The following is a 19130-nucleotide window of genomic DNA, read 5'->3' on the forward strand; positions in this document are numbered from 1 at the left end:
TGCCGAAGGTCAAATTTCCCGTGATCAATTGTGCCGAAGGTCAATTAGTATACATCTGTTTATTTCTATGATTGACGTGCACTGCACTCTACTGCTCTCTTGAGAAAGTGCTACTCTGAAAGGCACATCTGGCCAGACTAGGTTCAACATGCATTGGTCTCTTTAGTTGCTAATTTCAGAAGCAGCATTCACTACCCACAGTGATGTCCACTACGTAGGTCATGCAGAACTTTTAATGAGGTCCACACAGGTAGTTCTGGGTGGCACCGATTGTACACTAGTAATGTGATACTTGCCTTTTTAACTCTTCAATCTCTGTTATCCCGTTAGGTTCTGCACTTGCTGTTCGGGGCTCGGGGTTGGAGCCCAGAGCAGCCATCACAATAGCGTCGAACAGCTGGAACGCCAATGGCAGCCCCGAGGAGGGGCAGGAAGATGAACAGGAGGGCATGGAGAAGGGTTTGGACAATGACGCGGAGGGAGTATGGAGCCCGGACATCGAGCAGAGCTTCCAGGAGGCGCTGGCCATTTACCCCCCCTGTGGCCGACGGAAGATCATCTTGTCCGATGAGGGCAAGATGTACGGTAAGCGGTGCTGGAAATTGAAAAAAATACTCTGGGATTTTACCCCCTGTTGTGCTTGGAAATGGTTTATGTAATGGGATTGCAGCTGCAGCATGGGTCTATGGGCGGCCATGGCATGCAACTGATGGGCTGCGCGAAGTAACTGGCTAACACATTCCAAGTAACCGGTATACTGCAGCAAGCGACATTACTCTGATCCTTGTCTACTTCGTATAATGAACATGTCATAGCGTCATATCCCTGCATCTTATTTTAGGGAAACCTATCTTGAGGATGTATATTGGGTACAGCGGAGTATGGAGAACTTTGTTTTCTAATGCATATTAGTGTGGATGCTTGTCCACGGTAGCTATCTGTCGGACCAGTGAAATTGTGTTTTTCGATAACCCACACCAATGCCCCCAGCTCGAGCTCATTGGTGTCAAAGCACGTGAAGTATATATTGAGACAGCGTAAACCGAGTTAATTTTGTGTGCGATTGATGAGCCTTCACGAGAGGCGTCAGTTTCAAGAAGTCTTCCTTTACATTGTTTTACATTCCACCAGGTTTTCCCCATTTCTGCCTTTGTCTTTATATGATGGTGAAATTTGGTTTCAGAATCAGCACCAGCACACTGGTTCTGCAGCACTACCAACCAATCGTCGGCCAGCACGCAAAATTAGGAATGCCTTGGTGCCCACAGTCGAAACCAATCATGGGCTTTCATCATTTCTAAGAAATAAGTACTTTTTTCAAAATAGGTCATTTGAACAAAAAGGAATTTGTGATTCTAATTGATTGTAAATTAGCTTTTTTCTATTTTGTACAATGTTCTTTGCGAATGATCACTGCGTATACATTGTGGTCATGATAAAAACACTACACTTCACTAACTGAGCGAAGCACATTATCACAACCCAGAATAACCATAGAAAGGACTTTCTGGTCAATTATGTTGCGTTAATTGTATTTGGTTTTCTTGAGAAGCTTTGTTTAAGAAACAAAGGTTACATTGCAAGTTTGGCAGTCTGTTGCACTCCTATTGTTTCGTTTACAGTATAACCCCATGAGAAAGGAAAGGGGGACACGTGGTGGCAATTAGGGTTGCTGGCTGCTATTCATAACAAACACTTTTTGGACACATAAGTATGACCAAAGATCTTTATACTTCACGAATATGTCTGTGATAATGGGGTTGCATGATGGAGTTGCCAAGTATCTAATGAACACTTGGCAAGGCGCTCTCTTAAATGTTCACAAATCTCACCCTAACAGTAAAGTATTTGTAACCTTATACGATTATTTAGACCGCCTTGCCTCGCAAGTTGGATGTGAGGGCAACCTATCCGAGACACTGGTCACCCACACAGCTTTTAGTTAACCCTAATCCACAAAGGTGCTCTTTGCCACACTGGCAGTGGGCCTCCCAGCGATGGGGTAGGGAGGGTATTGACAGGATGCTAGTTGCTTGAGTTCCATATGTTAAAACTATTCCTTCTACTCAATCGCATGCTTTGACCTTCCTTCCCTCACTGCTGGCTGATCCAAATGCTCTAGATTTGGATTGTGCCGCACTGCATCCCTGTACAACCAATGACCCTGTAGTCGGTCATCGGAAAGGTATCTATTGTCGATTAAGGGCCCCTGTCCACAGTGCATGGGTGGAGGGCAACGGTAGACCATGTGTGTCCATGTTGAAAGAATAGTTGCCCATAGATGACGCTATGGGTATGTTGGTGTGGAGTATAGTCCTATTCTTGTGAACTGGGGATGTTCCACAAACAAGACGCAGTTTGTGTGAGAAGGAACACATGTTAGCCATGCTTCTGCTTTCTGGCTATTTGACCGGGATTATTGAAGTGATGGTGTTTCTTTGAAGATATGCAAGAAGCAATTTTCACCTTGATGCGGACCTTCAAAGCATCATCTACGGTGCAAAGTGACCGCGTGAAGGGCAACGGAAAGTGCAGTTACCTATAATTAGATATAAGATGCGAAAGTAGTAGCTTTTCTTCTTTACTGTGTCCAGAACCAGCTTGGTATTTTGAGGACAATTAACCCACTAACCTGGGGTGAATGATTTTGTACTCCTTTTGATTAAAAATCTAATGTTGAACGCACCTTGCCCAGGAGTTGAAAGGGGCATAACTACAGACAGAGGAACTAAATTGACGACATGCATACTACTGTGTCCTGTAATGTTACTTTGGAATATAATTTAGGTAATGAGTCTTCTAAAACGTTTAGTGTGAATGCACTGGACACTATCGTTATATTTATTGTATGTAATATAAATGTGCAAGTCGGGGCAGGGAATCTGGTCCCCTCCCCTTTAGTAAACCTCAAATGATGAATGTCAAGTTGAAATGTCTCTAAAACAACCTTTTCCACAAGAGTCTGGCAGGATAAGGAATTCAGAACAGGTGTGTAGTTGGGTGAGAGCAGACCAAAGCCAGCAAGGTCTATCCCCAGGACCCTTCATTGTTATCAAGACTCACTTGATCTATAGTCCTCTTTTGTGCGAAATTGTCTCAGTTTGGCAAAAGTGGTTCTCCAACCCCTTGATGTTGTGCCATAAGATCATGTGTGCCGTCACAGCATGCAGTTGTGACGATCTTCACAATCCATTTAAAACTCAATTGTTATGTTTGCAACGGGCATGGTCCTCTTCACCATTGGACACGCTGATCTAGATCAATTAGTGCCCTCAACCTGATGCTAAGACTTTCTGATAACATTAACCTGGAAGTAAAAGGTCCCTAAGGCATATTGTATCAATGTCTATCCCAGGCTGAAATCATGAGTCAATTTGACCAGCAGCAAGCTAATCCTTCCTTTGGATGGGACGCAGTGCCCCTCTTCTCCATTGCCTTGTTGCCCCATGGTTGGGCATGGTAGATAACAGGACCAGAAGGAAAGGGTCTATGCTATTCATCAGCGCAATACATTTGGAGTCCGTGGAATCTTTACAGTGCCAAACGCAACACTGAAATACATTTCTTGAGATTCTCGCATCGTTCAGTTATCTCCCGAAAGAAATCCCTCACAAAGGTCCCAATGTGATCAGAATAAAAGGCACACAAAAAACTAACAGTGGTACATTGGTAGCTGGGCACAAACTAAAAGACGTGTGGGACCACTAGATATAACTAAATCACTTTTGGTTATCCCTAGAGAAGACCCCAGGTGTAATAAGGGAAAGAAAAATTCTAATTGTTGCTCGAAAAGCAATAGGAAGAAGCGTCAGGTCCTGAAGGAAATCGAGACATTCACTCATATCTAAACCTGGTAGTGGAACTGCTGATAAGGGTTATCGTGGTGGCCCGATTTCCCTGCCCCCTTAGCCACGAGAAACTTGAATAAACATAATGATGCTGGACACATTTGCTCACTAACAACTTGTTATTTATATAGCGAATTTATCCAAAGCGCTTCCCATAGAAAATATTTACATACATTATTATTACCCAGTCGAAATTGGTACTCACTTTACCGACCTCGGAAGGATGAAATGTTGAGCCGACCTTGTTGGGGTTTGGACCTGAGACCTGCAGATTAAACACAGATCCCAACAGTGAGCCTCAACCCGCTGAGGTATCTTCCCAGCGGTACAAAACTTATATAACAGACGTCTTGACAATTGTTTGATTGCCAGGACTGAGGTCTGTGTTTGGCCACTGGGGTTGTATTTAATGATTTGGAAGCCTACGCCATTAACAGTATAGGCGTCTTTCGTATCCTACATTTAATACCTCTTTAAGATAATTATCTCTTACGATATTGAGCAACTGGAGTTTATAGAGCCCTGGAATGTAGACAGTGATCTTCTATTTCAATTTCAGGGCGATTTAAAGTATGCCATTTTGCTGAATTCTAATAATTTCTGCTTCTTGGGTATGATATGTATATGCAATTAAGGTGAACGGTCAAAATATACTTGCAGTCAACCTTCTAAAGTTTGAGCCAAAGAGTTTGCAGACTGTTTGGGGGGTGGGGGGTTAAGATAAGTTGTTTAACACTCCTAACAAGATTAGTCCAATGACCACCACTTTAACTACGTTGATATCTCCCTACTGTCTTGGAACACCAGAGGCCATACCCATTTTCTTTTAAGATGTCCACACTTCGGTTTATAAGGATCTCAAATATTAGTCTATTATAAGAAGTATATCTTCTGGAAATTACTTGTATGGAAGGGTACATTATGTAATTAAAGAAGGTTACAAACTGATTAAGGGGCGTCTTTTGGCAGTCTAATAATTGCCATTAGAAATCACTGGTGACCTCAGGTGGACATTTTGGAGTGTGTTACTGATGCAGTAATGGCAGCTTGGTTAACCCGACCACAGAAAGACATGTTGAATTACCTAATTTTAGTCCATATTTACCTTAGCCCTGCCAAATATGGTGAGAACACTGTGATATAAAAGTCGCTTCTTTTGCTCATGGCCTGGTCAGTTAAGGGCTCATCAGAGAAAATAATTGTAGCAGGTGATTTGAATTGGAAGTGTCCTAACCTGTCTAAACTTGGTAACACTGAGCTTTAATTCTGCAGTGGATATACTGACTGCCATATTTTGTAAGAAAGAATCAGGCCTCCGTGGGTTTTAGATGGGCGGATTTTATGAGTATTTAGGATATTTTGATGCTAAATGGCAGAATGAGGAGGGATGTCCCAGGGAAGGGAACTTTGCCTAGAGGGGCCTTGTTTTACCGTTACCGTAGATTTCTTCGACTAGCATTTCATGTAATGAGATTTCACCGAATTTATTTTACCGAAAATGATTGGGGAAATGGTATATGTGTAATTCATAATAGGTGCGGTGTGGGGTAAGGATATAAAATAGGTTTGAGAGAGGTATGGGTGAGGAGGATGCTGCATGGGGTCTTCCCCGCATTCTACAAAAAAAGTAGAAAAAGTAGATCTCGTTTTTCGGTGAAATCTCCATTAGGTGAAATATTTTTGAAGAAATCAAATACATCCTTGTTTTACGAGGAATATATATATATATATGTCATTTGTGGGTCTGGCGCATATACCAGAAAATAAAAGACTAGGCAATCGCAAATTAAAATTGCGACAATTAGAGGCTTCTCTAATATGCAAATTTGATACGCTAAAACCAAAGGGACTCAACATTGATGCTGAGATGAACAAGTTACTTCTTACCTGGTAACGTTCTTTCGACAGGATGTTCCTCCGACGTATTCCTTATCTTTGATAATACGTTTCCAGCTTGCTGGCCTCGGAAATTGTTTATTATTATTTTTTTTTCTGTAGAGGGCGCTGCGCGTCGATACGCCGAGTCGATGTCCCTCGACGGCCACCTTATCGGCGCCGACATCACCATGCCCATAAATAGCCACGCGCTGCGTCCGTTGCTCAGTTCCGTTTTGTAGCATAAGAAAAGACATGCCTGAATCGGTTAGTAACCTTGAAGGAGCGAAAGCTGCAACCACAAGGGAAGTTATCACTGCGGGGATGGATGGATGGGAGGGGCGATAAGGAATACGTCAGAGGAACATCCCGTCGAAAGAACGTTACCAGGTAAGAAGTAACTTGTTCTTCGAAGGGATTGTGTCCTCTGCCGTATTCCTTATCTTTGATAGACTCCCATAGCAGTGGTATGTAATTGGAGGAGGGAGTGATAGTGTTATGTATCCCTTTAGGGATGGACCGAATGTAATACGGCCTTGCCAAATCTGGTCTCTTGAGCAGTGGAGGAATCCAGATTGTAAAATTTTGTGAATGTATGTGCGGACGACCATGTGGCAGCTGCACATATGTCCCGGACCGGTACCCCTCTCTGGAGAGCCGAAAAGGCTGCGATACCCCTGGTTGAATGAGCCCTGAGATTTTGGGGTGGCTCTTTCCCTGCTAGTCTATAACATTCCAGGATGGCCAAAATAATCCACCTGGAGATGGTTTGTTTTGTTATGGGTAGTCCCAGCTTGTGACCTGAGTATCCTACAAACAGTTGGTCTGCTTGCCTGATCCTAGCCATTCTGCTGATGTAAAAGCTGAGAGCTCACCTAGGGTCCAGCCTGTGTAGCCTTTCCTCGTCTTTCCCCGGATGGGGAGGAGGGTAGAATGAAGGCAAGGTAATTTTCTGAGTAATATGGAATTCAGAAATCACCTTTGGGAGGAAATTAGGCTTCACCTGTAGGACACCCTTGTTCTTGTGGAAGATTGTATGTGGGGGTTTACAGGAGAGAGCTTGTAGCTCACTCACCCTTCTAGCAGATGTTAGTGCTACCAGTAGGACCGTTTTAAGCGTGAGAAATCTCAATGCGCAAGAGTGAAGAGGTTTGAATGGAGTGCCCATTAAGAAGTTTAAAACTAAATTTAAGTTCCATAATGGAACCTGGAATGGTTTTGGAGGGTAAACATTAGTTAGACCCTTGAGAAATTGTACCACTAGAGGAATTTTGAAATACGATGGTTCCTCCGCAGTGCGCTTGAAGATAGAAAGCACTGCGAGCTAGCCTTTTACAGTGCCAACTTGAAGGCCTGAGTTTGCCAAGTAGAGTAGAAACGATAACACTGTTGGTGTACCACATGAAAAAGGGTCGATATTCTCTTCCCTACACCAGCTGCAAAACTTGTTCCAATGGCAGCGGTATAAAGACTTTGTTGCTGGTCTTCTGGCCGAAAGCAACACCTCCATGATGTCATCAGGGAGATCCCAATCCTTGTACCTCAGCCTTTCAGAAGCCAAGCGTGAAGGTTGAGGGTTCTGGTGTCTGGATGGAGAACCTGACCTCCCTTCTGCGAGAGAAGATTCTCTTTGAGTGGAAGACGGATTGGAGGGCAGATGGACATATCTAGAAGGTCCGGGTACCACGTTCTCCTGGCCCAATCCGGGGCAATTAGGATCATGGTTCTCAACCTCCTAATCATTTGAGGAATAACAGGGACTGGTGGGAACGCGTAAAGGAGTGGAAACTCCCAGTTCACTACGAATGCATCTCCTAGAGCTCCTCTCGGGGGAAATTCCCTTGAACAGAACAGATCGCACTTCCTGTTGGTGCTTGTGGCGAACAGATCCACCTGAGGGGTTCCCCAAAGGGCGAAGATCTCTTGAAGGACTTCCTGAGCTAGCTCCCACTCGTGGGAGACTGTGCTCTGCCTGCTCCGAGCGTCCGCTGTCAAATTCTTCTCTCCGGCTAGGTGGACTGCCGATAGAGAGATTCCTTCCCGAATTGCCCAAAACCAGAGCTGCATTGCCTCTCTGCACAGTGGCAGTGATCCTACGCCTCCTCTTTTGTAGAGGTAGTGCATGGCCACCGTGTTGTCCGTCATTATCAGGACATTTCTCCCCTGTACTGATGGCAGGAAAGCTTTCAGTGCTAGTCTGATCACTCTCAGCTCTAATAGGTTGATATGTAGTCTGGACTCCAATGGAGACCAACGACCGCTGATGGTCAAGTCGTTGGCATGGGCTTCCCACCCTGTGAGCGAGGCGCCTGTGACTACTGTTATCTCCGGCCATAGCTGCCAAAACAGTTCTCCTTTCAAGATGTTCTCTGGATAGGCCCACCATTGAAGGTCGTGGGCTACCTTGTCCGGAATCCGGAGGCGGTCCGTCATTCTCCCTGAGAATTGTGACCACTGACTTCTCAGTGCCCACTGAAGAGATCTCATTCTCAGGCGAGCCTCTGGCACAAGGAAGATGCAGGATGCCATGAGGCCTAGCAACCTCAAAAATTCGAAGGCTGGGAGACGCTGGGCATTTTGAAACTTGGTGACCATCTGTAGAATATCTTGAGCCCTCACCTCTGGTGGCGAAGCTTTTCCCAGGGAAGTGTCCAGGACCGCTCCAATGAACTGGAGTCTCTGAGATGGTATCATCTGTGACTTCTTTAAATTGAGGGAGAAGCCCAGAATGTGAAGGAAGAGGCAGACATAATCTAGCTGGGTCTGGGCCTGTTCCGAAGATACGGCCCTGATCAGCCAATCATCCAGGTAGGGATAGACATGGATCCCTTCCCTCCTTAGACTCGCCGCCACTACCGACATCAGCTTGGTGAAGACCCTGGGGGCGGAGGTCAGCCCAAATGGCAGAACTCGAAATTGATAATGAGAGTTTCCAATTGCGAACCTCAGGTATTTCCTGTGCTTGAGATGGATTGGCACATGGAAATAAGCATCCTGAAGGTCCACAGATACCAGCCAGTCCTGGAGCTGGAGGGCCTGAAGGATCTGAGAGAGAGTTACCATCTTGAACTTGTCCTTCCTGAGGAACTTGTTCAATTCTCGTAAGTCCAGGATGGGTCTCAGTCCTCCGTCCTTCTTTGGTATGAGAAAGTAGGGGGAGTACCAGCCCTTGTTCCTGTCCGCTACTGGTACTATGGCACCTTTCTCTAGCAGGTCCATAATTTCCTGCAAGAGGAGCGGATCTGGAACTTTTAGGGAGCTGTTCCCCGGTGGATGACTCTGAGGGATGTGTAGAAAGGGTAGGCAGTAACCTTGGTCAACTGTCTCCAATGCCCAAGCACTGACGTTATAGCCTGCCATTCCGTCAGATGGTGAGTTAACCTGCCCCCTACAGGTGTCTTGTGTGTGAAGGTCTCAGAGTGGTTTGGGGGCGGCTGATGCAGATGCCGAGGTTAAAGAGGCACCTGCTGCTGCTGCGGTTTTAGTACTTTTGACCCGTCCACCTCGGGTGGATCTCCTTTGGCCTCTTTGAGCCGGCTGTCCTCTGCCTTTCCCGAATGCGGAATAATAGCGAAAGGACTTTCCTCTCCCAGAGGTTCCTGAGGGGCGAAAAGGAGTTTGGCGGATAGCAGCTCCTAAGGATTTTGCTGCTGCTTTAGAAGTCTGTAACTTTTCCAGACTGTCATCAGCCTTTTTCCCGAATAATGAAGAGCCGTCAAAGGGCATATTCAAAAGTCTGGCCTGTACATCAGGGGCAAAGCCCGACTTTCGCAACCAGGCATGCCTGCGGATTGTTGTACTTGCCGCCATGGCCCTGCTGATACTGTCAGCGGAATCGATGCCCGTTTGAAGTGATTCGCACATGGCATCTTTGCCATCTTTAATGATGTTAAGGAAGGCTTCCTTTTCCTCTCCTTCGGGTATGCAGTCAGCCGCTGATGAAGCACACTCCCATAGTGTGTGACTGAACCTGGCGAGCGTACAGGTGGTGTTGATGGACTTCAACGCCATACTACAGGCAGAGAAGACCTTCTTTGCCATAGAGTCGTACCTCTTGTCATCCCTATCCTGTGGGACAGTAGGGTAAGCAGTCCTAGTGCTTGATGAAGTTGCTGCTTGAACCACCAGGCTCTCTGGGGTCGGGTGTTTTGACAGGTATTCAGGGTCAGCAGCCGCTGCCCTATACTTTGTCGACAATCTTTTATTGACTGCTGGGATAACTTCGGGAGTTTCCCAATTGGATGCAATTTTTCTTTGTAGGGCTGCATGGAAGGGGACCACCGGGTCCTCCTGTGGGCCTTTGTCCAATATATCTGTTAGATCATCCTGTTGGAAAACAGGTGAAGGCGCAGACCAACCCATAAACTCAATTATTCTTGCCATCAGGGTTCTATACGGTGTTTCGGCATTTTCCCCTGGGTCTGACTTTACAAATTCCACTTCTGGGGAAGTGTCCAGTCCACTTGCCTCATGAAGTGACTCCTGTAGTTCCTTCAGTCTTCTTTCTTCAGAGGTGAAATCCTCTGCAGTAGGCAGTGTGGTTCTTTGTAAACCAAATGTTTCCTGGTCAGAGTCTTCCCCTTCTTCATAAATTGAAGAAAGACCAGGGAATTCTGATCTCTGAAATGGAGTAAAGCCCATCTCTAGGGCCGAAGGAGCCAAACTCGTCGTTATAGGACGAGAAAATGTCGATGTCGTCGACGCCGATGTAACCGGCTTCGAAGGCGTCGAAAAAACTGGAAGGGGTCTCGAAGAACTCGAGAGGATCGGGATCCTACTCGAGGGCATCGACGACGGTCTCGGCGTCGTGGCGGAGGCCCTTGAAATCACCGTTGGCTGTGGAGCCTTGGTCCTCTCTTTCATCGGCGTCGACGATGGCGTCGAGTCGATTGACCGATGCGTCGAGGAACCCTTCGACAACGGCGTTGATGGCGCCGATCCGTGCGTCGAAGGAACCTTCGACGACGGCATCGAAGGCGGTGCCTTCTTACCCGATGGCTCATGGCGCTCTCGGGTGGAATGTTTCGCCGGGTGCTGCGACTCGCGGCGTTTTGATTTTTTGGGTTTTTCACCCGGGGTATCACCCTCAGCTGTCTTCGAGGGGGTCGAGGCCGCGTTCTCGAAGACGCTTAACATTTTCTTTCTGAATTCCTTCCGCTCAGCTTGAGAACTGTGTTTGGTGGGACAGGAAACTCTTTCTGGGGACACAGAAGACGACGAGGAATGGGACCTTTGACGTCTCTTTTTTGAGTGTTTAGATCTCAACGAATGGTGGGAGCTGCTTCCAGATCTAGAATGAGAGTGTTTTCGACGGCAAGGAGACGAATGCCTCGACTCAGCCGACGAAACCTTCGAGGAGAATTTGGCTGACTTACCTCTCTCGAGTTTCCCCTTTCGCTCCTTCAGGGCTTTCGCCGTCATGGACATGCAGTCCTCACACTCCGAACAATGGTGCTCGGACCCCAAGCACCATAAACGGACCCTGTGTGGATCCGTTATTGACATTTTTTTTACCGCAGTCTCGATATTTCTTGAAGCCGGATCGCGGCGGCGTCGGTTCTGATGAAGAAGCCATCGAGAACGATAAGGAATATTCGAGTCGAAATATATAGTAAACCTGACTAAACTGAGCTACAACGTTCCGAGGCCCCACGAAGCGTGGAAAAACGGAACTGAGCAACGGACGCAGCGCGTGGCTATTTATGGGCATGGTGACGTCGGCGCCGATACGGTGGCCGTCGAGGGACATCGACTCGGCGGACGTCGACGCGCAGCGCCCTCTACAGAAAGAAAGAAAAAATAAAAAATTCCGAGGCCAGCAAGCTGGAAACGGATTATCAAAGATGAGGAAAACGTCAGAGGACGTAATCCCTTCGAAGTATGTGTTTTTGCAAATCTAGAACTGTGATTCTTGCTCTAATGTTCAGTTAAATTCTGGTGAAGATGCATTGGGACTTTATTTGTCTTTGGGAAAATTATGAAGTTGAAACTTAGAATGTATATATTTATTTTCCCTATGAACTTGTAAGCACTAGCACTTTAGCTCTCTTGCACATTAAAATGGCACATAGCACTTTAGATCTCCAATAGAGAAGACTGAGCCAGTATCTTAATTTGTCTCGTGTTTCATAATGGGTACGTATTTAGTGAACTGTCTCAATAAAAGTCAAGTAGTTATGTCAAATGTAGCTCTTTGTGTCAGAATGCATGTGAGACTTTGGCACTGGCTCAATCCATCCTATTTTGCCTGGTAGTAGATAAACGTTTTCTGGCACTAATCCAGAAACTTTACATCCGCTGCTCGCCGCTCTGGCTTGTACGCATTTCCCTAAGGGGCACATGACCATGTGTTGTTATTGGGTAACCGCGCGTGGCCATAATTATCCGAATTGGGTCACATTTGTGAAGTTTTATGTGCACCTGATTAATTGAAATACAATTGTTTTTTAAGGTGACATGGCGCAGTTGTTCAAACCTTATGGCCCCATCATGTACGTGACAATTAATAGACATATTTATGTCTTTATTGAGTATTTTACTCTGTATTTATATTGTTGACTTTGGCATTTATAGCCTTTCCAATATGGAGGCTATTTTGTAATCACTACTGCCCTTATCATTCCTATCACATGACTGCTGTGCACGTGATTGGGGGAGGAGTGAACTGCTCTAGTCATGCGTTTTTACACACGTTGCTGCATTCAGCACGATTGGATTTTATTAGCTTGAAGAAGCCTGAGCATTCAGGTGGAACGTGTGGCTTTTCCACCCTTATGGGTGAGTGTGTTTTTATGAGAGGTTTTTTGCAGTGTTACAACTTTACTACAACATGTGTTTTTATAACATTTAATGAATTTTTGGCTAAATTCATGCCCTTAAGCACCAGCTACGAGTTTAGGCAGAGCGCTATTTTGGCTAAATTTATATATATATATATATATATATATATATATATATACTTTTTCTATTGCTGCTTCGTCCAGTAAAGATAGTTCTGAAAAAGGCAAGAAAGCATTCTTGCCTCACCCTGAACTTAAAAGTATAGAACAATAACAAAAGCTGCTCTAGAACGAAGTTCCTTATCTATCAATTAATCCCATAGCCGATTACAGTGGGAACCTAACGATATCAAGAAATCTTATGAAATCATTGGAAAATGTTGAGTCACGTTGTTCTTCATACCGTTTGGCTTTCTTGCAACCAAGTCATTTTGGGGACACAATTAAAGCTGGACCGCCCTAGTTCCCCATTTGACCCTAAACTAGTTTCTAGAAAACTGGTGCACGTATACCGCAGTCTTTGTTAGCCAATCTATGAATAGTTGGGTGAGGAAAGAATTTGGCTCTGCTGATTTCCATAAACAAAAATGTGTATTCATACTCCATGGAAAAGTGAGACAAGTCGGGTATACAAAAGCTAGGTACGAGGCATAAGGCAAACTAGCTATTACTAGCCAGTATATGCTAAAGACACTAAGTAATAAAACCTCTACGTTTCTGGAAACCAGTGAGTAATAATGTCCACATTCAAAATCTCGTTCAAACCAATCTGATTCAGGAATGTGCCTGGATGCAATGCTTTACCAAAGAAAGACATTCACTCTTATTTAAACCTGGCAGTGGCCACTACTGATAACCCGGGGTAATTGTTGCTGCCCAATGTCCACCTTAACTACTACAAAGTTGAGTATGCCAAACAATGCTAGTCTACTATATGCCCCCCTGGTGGGAAACTTATAGAGGAGATGTCCTGATAACATGTTTGTTTGTCATGATTTATGCCTGTGTTTGGCCAGAGGGGGTGCATTTAATAATGTGGAAGCCTACACCATTAACATTGAAGGGGTCTTTCATATCCTTCATGTAATAACGCCTTTAGGATTATTATCTCTTTGGATACTCGGGCAGCAGAGTTTCTAGACCCCCAGCATGTAGACAGTGATTTTATATTTAAACCCCCAACCATATTAATAGAGAGAGTGGAGATTGGAAACAACTGGGAGCATGGGAGGTTTCCCCCCCAAAAGATGAATTGTTTATTCATGGTTTGAGTTTGAAAAAGTCAAGGGCCACTGTCCCCAATGGATTACCAAATGTTACCTTAAAGGCCAGTCCAGGAATTTGAGCGGTCTTTTTATTTAAGCAAAATATCAATTGAGCAGAATTGCCTAAAAGGTTGTATACATTCCTCCTCGTATCCATACAGACAAAAGCAATAGGGAAAACCCTTATACCCATCACCCTATTGTAGCACTGAGAGTGAGCAGCAAGTTGTTTGCTTTATCTAATTTCAAACTGGGCACAGCAAAAATATCTGGCCACACAATGGTTTTATTTTTAGCTTCTTGCAAGCCCAGGCAAAGAAGTAAGGATCTTCCTCGGTACACCTTGCATGCCTGGAATTCAACGCAGCCTTTGACCGCTTGGACTTGAACCGACTGTGGCTGAAGCATGAGACATGGGGTATTCCGTATGGTCTGGTCATATTTCTTATGTTCCTCTTGGAAATTACCATTCATGTTAGATTAAATGTGGGGGGTGCACTCACTAAAGAGATATCCACTCACCGGTCTGTGGCAGGAATGTATTCTTTGGTACTTTTCTCCCATCCTCGGGCACCTCTGATTATTATGGTTATCTTATGCTGACAATCTAGTCTTGTTGGATTCAGCACAATTTGGCTTCAACAAAGCTAAAAAGCTACTAAAAGTACAAGGTTAATCCTCTTTCAATTAACACCATGAAAGCAAGAATTATACATTTTATTAAGGGAAATGAGAAGCCATAGCTGGGATTTATTTGGTACTCGATTGGAGGGGGTAACCCATTCAATATATTTAGGCTTTCCGGTATATAGTCAGAATACAGAGTTTGCACTAAGCCAAGCTAAAGAGTTTCTGTATAGTGGAACAAATGAAAAAGATAAAGCAGTAATATGGTAGATGTTCATTAGTCTATTGTCAATTATTACAAAATCAAAGATGTACCTAGTATAATGTATAGCCTCGCTTTTTGTTAAAAAACTGGAATCGCTACTCAATTTTGGTGGGATGTATTTGGAAAGCTATGTTAAAATTCCTTCGGTCTCTCGCAATGCCCCCTAACAGACTGGAAATAGGTTTCACCTCATGAATACCCTGATCCTGTGGAAGAAAGAGCATCTATATGTCAAGATAATTCCCCCAGAGACTAATTCATTGTATCCTGATTTTTACCTGATTTTATAATAGCAACATCTTGCATCCAAATTACAGAGTTTGTGCGCTATCGTGAGGCAATTATATTAGAGCTTTGCATCACCACTTACAATTCTATAAAGCAGCTAGCACTTGTAGAGGCTCATGATAGGCAGAATACTGTGACCGTCGTATAAAAGTATGCTACTTTGGTCAGTTATGTGTAGTTGGCATCTAGACCATGGATAATCTCACACGATCTAGAGAAAATTCCCTGAAATAGGTATTGTCTCATGAGACTTCTTCGTTTGTCCATGCATAATGTCTGTGGAGAATTATGGGCTCTATGTCGCAAAATTGAAGGTCCAATAGCGAGGTTGAAGACCTAATGTTAGATTGTAATCTGCCAGTGAGACTGGATAGATTCAAGCTTTTGCAAATATTCTATGCCATATCACCTCTGAGGTCCTTTGACAAAGGATTATCTTTGCACATTGATACTAAATTATAGTGAATATATATAATGAGACTTTTTTTGATTTTTTTTTTCTGAAAAGAGATATTATTGATACTTTTGATTTGACTTTTAACGTATGCCTAACTGTGAAAGGTTTAAAATTGTAAATCAGAACACAAGCAACCGACAAAGAAAAACATTGAAGACCGGGGCAGGCAGGGTCCTAGAAAGGTCTGCAGTGGTTTCACCTACAACACTTTTAAAGTGGATTGTTTGGTCGTGGCAATTTGATTGCCACAACATAATACATTGGTGGATTGAGTAAGTGCAGGGCGAGGGTGAGGCAGGGTTCTTGTGGAGATACCCCCGTCATACGAAAAGAGGAAATAATTGGTTGCCATAAAATCGTAATCATTTTCTCCTTTCTTATAATGGGGGAGTACCCTCTATCCACCCCTTATCTCACCGCTCCAACCCCGCCCCATAATATATATATAAAATGCACATAAAATATATTTTGTTTTGGTGATGAAATTGCAATGACCAAACGGTCCACTTAAAGAACAGTGGAAATTAAACCACGTATAGCCTCTAGAAAGGCCAAAGCTACGTATAAAACTTAAAAAGAGAAGGGGATTAACAGGAAAATGTGAAATACTCTGTACAGACCTTAGGCTGTGCTCTTACTGAATGACTGTGTCTCTTGCATTTATTTAAAATAAAGTGCTTCCTACAGAAGCACGTCATGCGAGTCAATGCGCTAGGCTGCAACCCATTTCTGGATGCATTACAAAAATATAGCATGCAAATGTGGATGCAAGATGAACCAGGAAGTCGAGTGGGAATTCGGGACAATGAAAAGGGGTATAGTAAAGGTAACAGGTCAGTAGTGTATAATTGTGTAAAGCGTAGGGAACAGAGTATCATGGAGCCGGACCGTGATGCTTTGATGAAGCCTAGAGAGTAGTTGCATGGGTTTAGGGTGTATGAACTCTGGGTAACAAAAAGTCTGTCTTTCAGGAGAAATGAAGCCAAAATAGTAAACAAAATCAACTAATATGCGTAAATGAATATTGAGCCAAATGTGTAAGGTTCTAGCCACAAATTAATAAAGATCTAACACAAAACTAACACATATCAAAATAATTTCCCCAAAAGCACTAATATAGTAAACACAACACATACATTAATATGTAATTAAAAGCGCGATCTGTAAATAGAAAATATATACCAAAAAGACCATTTAATCAAAAAACATCAATGGCATATTATAATATATAATCTATACCTGTAGTAATAACGCAGAGCAATACATATTTGAGTAGTGTGGAGAAGGTTCATGAAGTAGAAGGGTTGTGAATTTAACTTAGAAGCACTGAATGCTATGTATTGTGATCGAGCCATTTGAATGCAATGCCTGTGTACTTAGGATTACAGCGTCCTCTGGGAGTTTTCCTCTCCCTGGCACTTGCGCATTCTCAATGTCACTGGGCCTAGTAAGATCGTTGTTTTTGTCCTCCCTTGCCTCATCACGCTCTGAAACACGTGTGTATGAGCATGATACAAATAAAATATCCATATCAGGATAACAGTAGAGCACATCTCATTTTGAAAAGGAATAACCGCTGTAATTACTGGTCTTTGTACATAATAGTCGGAGGCATTTGGTGGCAGTTTCTACACCCGCAGATGCCTTTTTGTCCCGGCGCTGCATCCGATGCTACGAACGTTTGATAGCAGCGAGGGCTTGGGGGGGGGGCAGGCGGGGCTTAGAGGAGCTGTGCTATAACAGCACGACTAGACTGGTTGGTGGACATCTGTGTCCACAACATAGAAGCTCACCCGATGAAGCAGGACCATGGCCGCTGTGTGTGGACTGCCTACGTAACACAGACTGGCCTTGATATAATAAGTGTAAAAAAAAATGCTACAGGGAGAAAGACCTAAGGAAGGGAGTGTTCTTGTGCCAATACCATGGAAGACTGGCTGGTCTGTGGGGAGTTCGACCATGGCCATATGGCCCTGTCTACACAATATGGCAAGCAACTGACCCAAGCTAAGTTTGGCCATTGCCACAGGTCTGATTTTCTCTATATGATATGAAGGCTGACTTGAGTGAGACTGCGTCCATATTGTGCAGACGGACATCCACATGACAGTATGACCACAGCATGGAGACTAACCTGAGGAAGGGACCTCGGAAAGGGATTCAGCCACTGACAAATGGAAAATGACCTCGAGACAGACCCGCCTACATTTCAAAAACTGAGATTTCTGCGGCATCCTGTGCGCACACGTCTCGCAACACCTATAACTACTATAAACTTTGCTCTCGCCACACCTTCAGTTAAAAAAGGGCCAAACACATATAATATGTATAAACACACTCTCTCTCTCTCTCTCTCTCTCTCTCTGTCATGCCAAATTAACATTTGGTATTAAGAATATGGAAAAAGAATAACATCAGTTGAAATGCATTATCAACATCTCTAATTTTTTCCCATATTGGTAAATTTAAATATTAATGTTTTCTTAATGCAAACGACTGCATAGATTTGTTTCCGGATCATCATATATTCAGGGCACAAGCATGTCTTACACATTTTTCATTAAAATCTATAGATAAGGCACATTGTGATAACATTCTATATCCGGGATCGCACACTTTGGTTAATTGGTGAAACCATGATTTTAGACCAGTCTGTGACGTAAGCACTTGACCGCATAGCTTCTCAGGCATATTGGTTAGGAGTGTGTGTTAATGTTTTGGTTTTAAAAATACTCTTTATTACAAAATGACTTGACGGGTAGAGAAATCCTTATGAAACAGATTGACAAATACATAAATCCAAAAGAAATATGTTTAGGAAAATGTTTTTTATTTTACTTTTAAAGTCTGCCGTCCCTCTTGAAAAGAGGAACACAAATTTCAGAATGCAAAGTAATGCAAGCTTAAAAATGACGGTAGGGTTTTGCAAACATACTCTCGACACTTAACGCCCCCATAACAAACACATTCTAACTGTCTCTCATTTACATTATGTATTATTTGGCAACATGGAAATTAGAGACTGTTAAAATGATTTTGTCTTGTGGAGGGGGAGGGGGGCACCCACTTGGATATTTATCTGGAGCTTTATTTTGGCGTTCTGATGCAAAATAGGTAATGCCCCCTCAGTTCTTATAACTCATCATTACAAAGATGCGTTAGTGTTTAATACCCAGTGGGGGAGGGGGTTGTGAGCGTTGCTGCCAGAGCAGCATTGCTTGCGTGCACGAACCCCGTGGCCTCTGCTGACCACATTTCACTGCAGTCCTAATAAACGCGGAGGTTTCGTGCTCTTCCCGGAACCGGAGAGGAGCATGAATCCCGAGGCTCCGGGACAGGTTAGGCAGGCGCACCTTGGCAGGTCAGTTCCCCCTAAATAGCAAGTCCCCCGCTCGCGCCTTTCCCAGTGTTGCTCCGATTCGTCACGACTTCAGCAGAAGCCTCCTGAACATGCGCACTGCCCCTGCCTCCACAGGCCCAGGCTTCTGCCCGCCGCCCGGGCCTGGCACTCCCTCCACGCGCGCCCAACGCTCCCTCAGCCCGCAGGGTGACGCGGGGGCCCGCGCCTGCAGGGATTCCTAAAACGACGCATTTTTCGGATTTCTCCAGGAATAGTTTGAGTGCCAGAGGGAGCTTGGCCCCGGTTCAGCTCTCGGAGTCTGAGACCGGTTTTTCCAGCCCCTGCATCAGACATCTGGCAGCGGCTTAAAGACAGGCCTCCGGCTT

The 19130-nt window shown here is 44.3% G+C and overlaps 1 protein-coding gene across 1 annotated transcript in view; it reads left to right on the top strand.

The window, feature by feature from the left end:
* The first annotated feature begins 331 nt into the window (after nt 1–331).
* TEAD3 (TEA domain transcription factor 3) overlaps nt 332–19130 on the top strand; it is a 301226-nt gene continuing 282427 nt past the window's right edge. The window contains 1 exon segment of the mRNA XM_069633449.1: nt 332–585. Within this exon segment, the coding sequence (XP_069489550.1) occupies nt 450–585 (136 nt within the window). The 5' untranslated portion in view covers nt 332–449.

The sequence above is a fragment of the Ambystoma mexicanum genome, chromosome 13 (assembly GCF_040938575.1).
Source record: "Ambystoma mexicanum isolate Mex_15411 chromosome 13, UKY_AmexF1_1, whole genome shotgun sequence".
In the NCBI taxonomy this organism is placed as follows: domain Eukaryota; kingdom Metazoa; phylum Chordata; class Amphibia; order Caudata; family Ambystomatidae; genus Ambystoma; species Ambystoma mexicanum.